Source organism: Cryptomeria japonica, chromosome 10 (genome assembly GCF_030272615.1).
Source record: "Cryptomeria japonica chromosome 10, Sugi_1.0, whole genome shotgun sequence".
Classification (NCBI taxonomy): domain Eukaryota; kingdom Viridiplantae; phylum Streptophyta; class Pinopsida; order Cupressales; family Cupressaceae; genus Cryptomeria; species Cryptomeria japonica.
The window spans coordinates 608,506,269-608,510,684 of NC_081414.1; the positions used below are offsets into that span (position 1 = coordinate 608,506,269).

At 38.2% G+C, this 4,416-nt stretch overlaps 1 protein-coding gene across 1 annotated transcript; it reads left to right on the forward strand.

Annotated features, from left to right (window-relative positions):
- Positions 1-352: 352 nt before the first annotated feature.
- On the forward strand, positions 353-2,336 carry LOC131064338 (7-deoxyloganetin glucosyltransferase). Its single transcript, XM_057998446.2, has 2 exons — positions 353-1,028; positions 1,118-2,336. The coding sequence occupies exons 1-2, from the start codon at positions 518-520 to the stop codon at positions 2,071-2,073; spliced, it is 1,467 nt and encodes a 488-aa protein (XP_057854429.2). The 5' UTR covers positions 353-517; the 3' UTR covers positions 2,074-2,336.
- Positions 2,337-4,416: the final 2,080 nt, after the last annotated feature.

A 4,416-nucleotide genomic window follows, 5' to 3' on the forward strand; every position in this document is an offset into this window, starting at 1 on the left:
TAGGACACGATCCCGACCTCATCCCTTATGGTGTGAGGACCTAGCACTCAGCAAAGTGGGTTCCCTTCAGCTAAGAGCCAGCTGTTTTTTTCTTTTCTTCTTTTTGTAAATATTCCAAGGGGGTCCCCTTCAGCTAAGAGCCAAGGTTTGATGGGACACGATCCCGACCTCATGTCTTAGATGTCAGCCTAGCAGCTAATAAAACAAATTCTTCCAACTACGTGTCAAGAGATCACAAAGCAGGATAACTGAATTAGAACTGCCATTGTCCATGGATCATGAGTCGATTCATCGGTATTCCACCACAGAAGGATCGGAATTCAAGATAAGGTTTTACGATTGATCTCTAAATCGTGGTTGAGACTTAAAATGTTTCATGAGTGCCAGAGTAAATCTGGAATAATTTCATTTCACCGTTGCCAAAAGTAGCCACATATCCACCGTGAGACGTAAAATATCTTCATTTGAAGCGTCTTCCCATTTGTGACTGACCATTGTGGCTCTGTGTTTTACAACAATGACCTCAATCCCACGTCCTCCGCACGCAGTAGTCGCGCCTTTTCCTGCTAAAAGCCATGTGAATCTTCTCATGCAGTTTGCAAAACTCTTGGCTGCCAGAGGATTCTTCGTAACTTTCATCGTCACAGACTGGATTGAGCAGAAGATATTCGAAAAGCCCAACGATTCCGCCGCCCTTTCACGTCAGTTGCAGCAGCAAGGCCTGCAGATTCGCTTTCTGGCTATTCCGGATGACCACCCTCCCGACCATCGACGAATACAAGCGATTGACGAGTATTTTCTAGCCGCACAAAAGTTAGGCCCCGCCATGGTTCGGCTCCTGCAGAGCGCAGCCAATGAAGCCCCGCCAGTCACTTGTATTGTTAGTGATTGCTTCATGTCTTGCACCCACCAAGTAGCCACATCGCTGGCTCTGCCTCGCGTCCTTTTCTGGACTTACTGCACCTCTGCTGCCATTGCACTCTCAAGTTCTCGGACGCTTATGAAGAAGGGATATATTCCAATAAATGGTGAGTACAACGTTTTTATTTTATACTGATGCAAGATTTCGAAGCCATGCTTCTATATTTATCACTATTATTGTATTTCTCGTATCCAGTGAAAGAGGCACGGCGGCCAGAAAACCTTATCACTTGTCTTCCCGGTAAAATTCCCCCTTTGAGGCCAACGGACCTTCACACCGTCTTCCGAATTCAAGATATGGCCAATTCATTGTTTCAAGTGATGATGTACGAATCCGAGATTCAGAACAAGGTGGACTATGTGCTTATCAATGTGTTTGAAGAGCTGGAAGGACCTGAGGCTGCAGAGGGGCTATCCAAAGGCTACCCTGCTCTGCCCATCGGCCCTGTCTTCCTTCCCGAGTTCCTCCAAGCCACAAAATCCTCTATAAGTTTTGGTACCAGGCTGTGGGAAGAGGACCTGGATTGCCTTGAATGGCTTCAGACTAAACCACCCTCCTCTGTTCTGTACGTCTCTTTTGGGAGCATCTTTGAGATGTCGATGGTGCAGTTGCAACAACTGGCTCTAGGGCTTGAGGCCAGCCAACAGCCTTTTCTGTGGGTATTACGGCCTGGCATAGCGGAGGGAAAGGCCGCGGTCTTGCCCGAGGGATTCACGGAACGAATTGGGGACCGCGGAAGGATTGTGCAGTGGGCGCCTCAGGTGAAGGTTCTTTCCCATCCCTCTGTTGGTGGATTCTTCACCCACAACGGATGGAACTCCACCTTAGAAAGTATAAGCATGGGAGTACCTATGATTGGATGGCCTCTCGGGGCAGAACAGTTTCTTAACTGCAGATTTTGCAAAGAGATATGGAAGATTGGCATGGATTTTGAGTCTCGAGTTGAAGTAAATGATATTGTACTCTGGGAGGAGGTGGAGATGGTAGTTCGAGCGATGATGGAAGGCGCCCAAGGAAAGGAATTAAGAAAGAATGCAGCAAGGTTGAAAGAGGCTGCTACCAAGGCAGTGATGGCAGGGGGTTCATCTTATCGAAATTTGGATAAATTTACCAGGGACATGACTGCAAGAGCCAATTCCGAGAGTGTATAAATCAAAGGATTTTATGGTTTTGATGTCGAATCCTACGTGCTATTATTTGTAATGATGCTGTCATCTTCTATATATAGGTTCATTCACTATCTTTGTGGACGCTGGTGTACGTGCAGTGTTGTTTGTTGTAAATCAGGACTAGAATCCTATAGCTTAGGATTTCTGCGACTATAATATATGCATTTAGGCATTGTACCTTTCTATTTAGTTCAGGAAGATCAAGGAATCATAGTTACATAACATACCAAAAAATATTTAGTTAAGGATTCAGCTATCAATGGTCTACGTTTACTTAACCTACTATGCATCTTATTCCTTAGTGACTAAGACATTTAAGGTCAATAACGTATCCTGAACTCCTAAAGGTTTTGGGATGAATTGAAATACTCTTTCAATCACATTTTTTTTAAAACAAGATATTCTTAGTATTTTCACTTGCTTAAGGGATCATATATTTATTCAGTTTAAAGCTGTCTATCTATATATACACACCCATATCTTGATAGTACTTTATCAATAAGATAATAACATGGTTGGAAATAATGAGATGATTCAATTAATTAAACATGTATAAACCTTGTAAGAATGACTTTACAAATGAGCGTATTTTCAAATTTTTTCTATTGGTTCTCTTTTCCACTTAGAACAATATTATCTCCCTTTACAAAACAACAATGACCTACCATTTCAATACCACTTTATATCACAAATATCAACTTTCTCTTAACAAACATCATCTAGCATACACTTCCTAGAAACACCACCCATCAATAGGTAGATCAACTCACCTTCACAAACTTCTTCGCATGAGGAATTTGTTGAAGGGTTATATATGTGTAAGGGAATTAAATACCACTAAGTATTTAGTTAGTTTAAATTTATTTCAGATAAGATTGAATAATTCTAATAAAAAATTAGAAATTTAATAAGGAGATAGGTGTATTTAATTTAGGAAATAATTATTAAGAATTAATGTTAATGTCAATTACACAAAATTAATGTTTAGGGTATGATGAATAGTTTAGATTTTGTGCAATTTCAAGAACATATGTGGGTAAAAAATAAATACATTGGGATCTTAAGATTGAACCCTAGAACCATGGGGAAGTCTTGATGCATAGGAATGATCTATGACCTATGAGGATAATTTGATAGAAATTCACTATAGTGATTTGCTCGCCTTTGCTACTTATGTCAAGGAAGTGCTTACAAACACCTTAGAGGAAATTGTTGAATTGTTAGGATCAAATTCTCCTAGATCAACACCCCATTATACTAGCTTTATGGCTTTGAGAAAAATGATTGAAGAGAACATGTATATAGACATGTAGATGGCCAATGTGATTTTAATATAAATAAAGATTTCTTTTTCCTTAAAAATAAAATGTACTCTATTGATTTTATTTTTGTTCCAACATATTATTCATCAATATCTAAGTGTGTATAAATGAAAAATTGAATGTCTTTAAATATCATGACATAACAATAATTCAGAAAAAAGTGTGTTGAGTCATCTCAAACAATGGATAGTGAGAAGGGGTGGAAATTTTGAAATTTGAATTTGAATTTTTAATATTTTGGGGTCAAAACTAAGCTAACAAGGCAATCACTATTTTCCCAACACAAAAAATAAAGGTACTAGTTTTAGGGTAATAAATGAATGTGTAGAAAATAAGCTTTATAAATGATAAGTAAATGGCAATTCTATGAGAGATTACATAAATAGGGATGGGATAGGTTTAAATGCATCGAAATAGATCCATTATGCTAGATGATCTAGATAAATGATATGGATATCACTAAGTATCAATTTATGTTATGCTAGGTGATCCATAAATCATCAATATTATAGAGATCAATCTAGTAAGACATGATGTACTAGCTGATCAAAATAAATGTTATATGCCATGAAATTTGCTAGAGATAGATTAATAACAATGGATCAAGGGGTGTTATGCCACACATAACCACTAATTAAAGTGTACATCAATGAACTCAACAAGAAAAAATGAGGCCTCATATACTCCCCTTAAGATGTCAACATATTACTATGTTGACATCTGAAGGAAATTAGAGATGCATATCAAGCATGAGAACCTTCATCACCAAGGAGACATCATTTTTAAGAATGCATGCAACCAAGCTAGGAGATATCCTTGCGAAGGATATAAATATTCAAGTAGGTAAGAGTTTATTATAAAGGATTCATCTTGTAACAAGAGTAAAACAAATCTTTATCAAGGACAAATAACTACTAGTAAGGTAAAAAGGAAGGGATAAAACTTTGTTTAAGGACATCTTCCTCCTTAAAGGAAGGAGATTCTCAACAAAAAATAACATCTT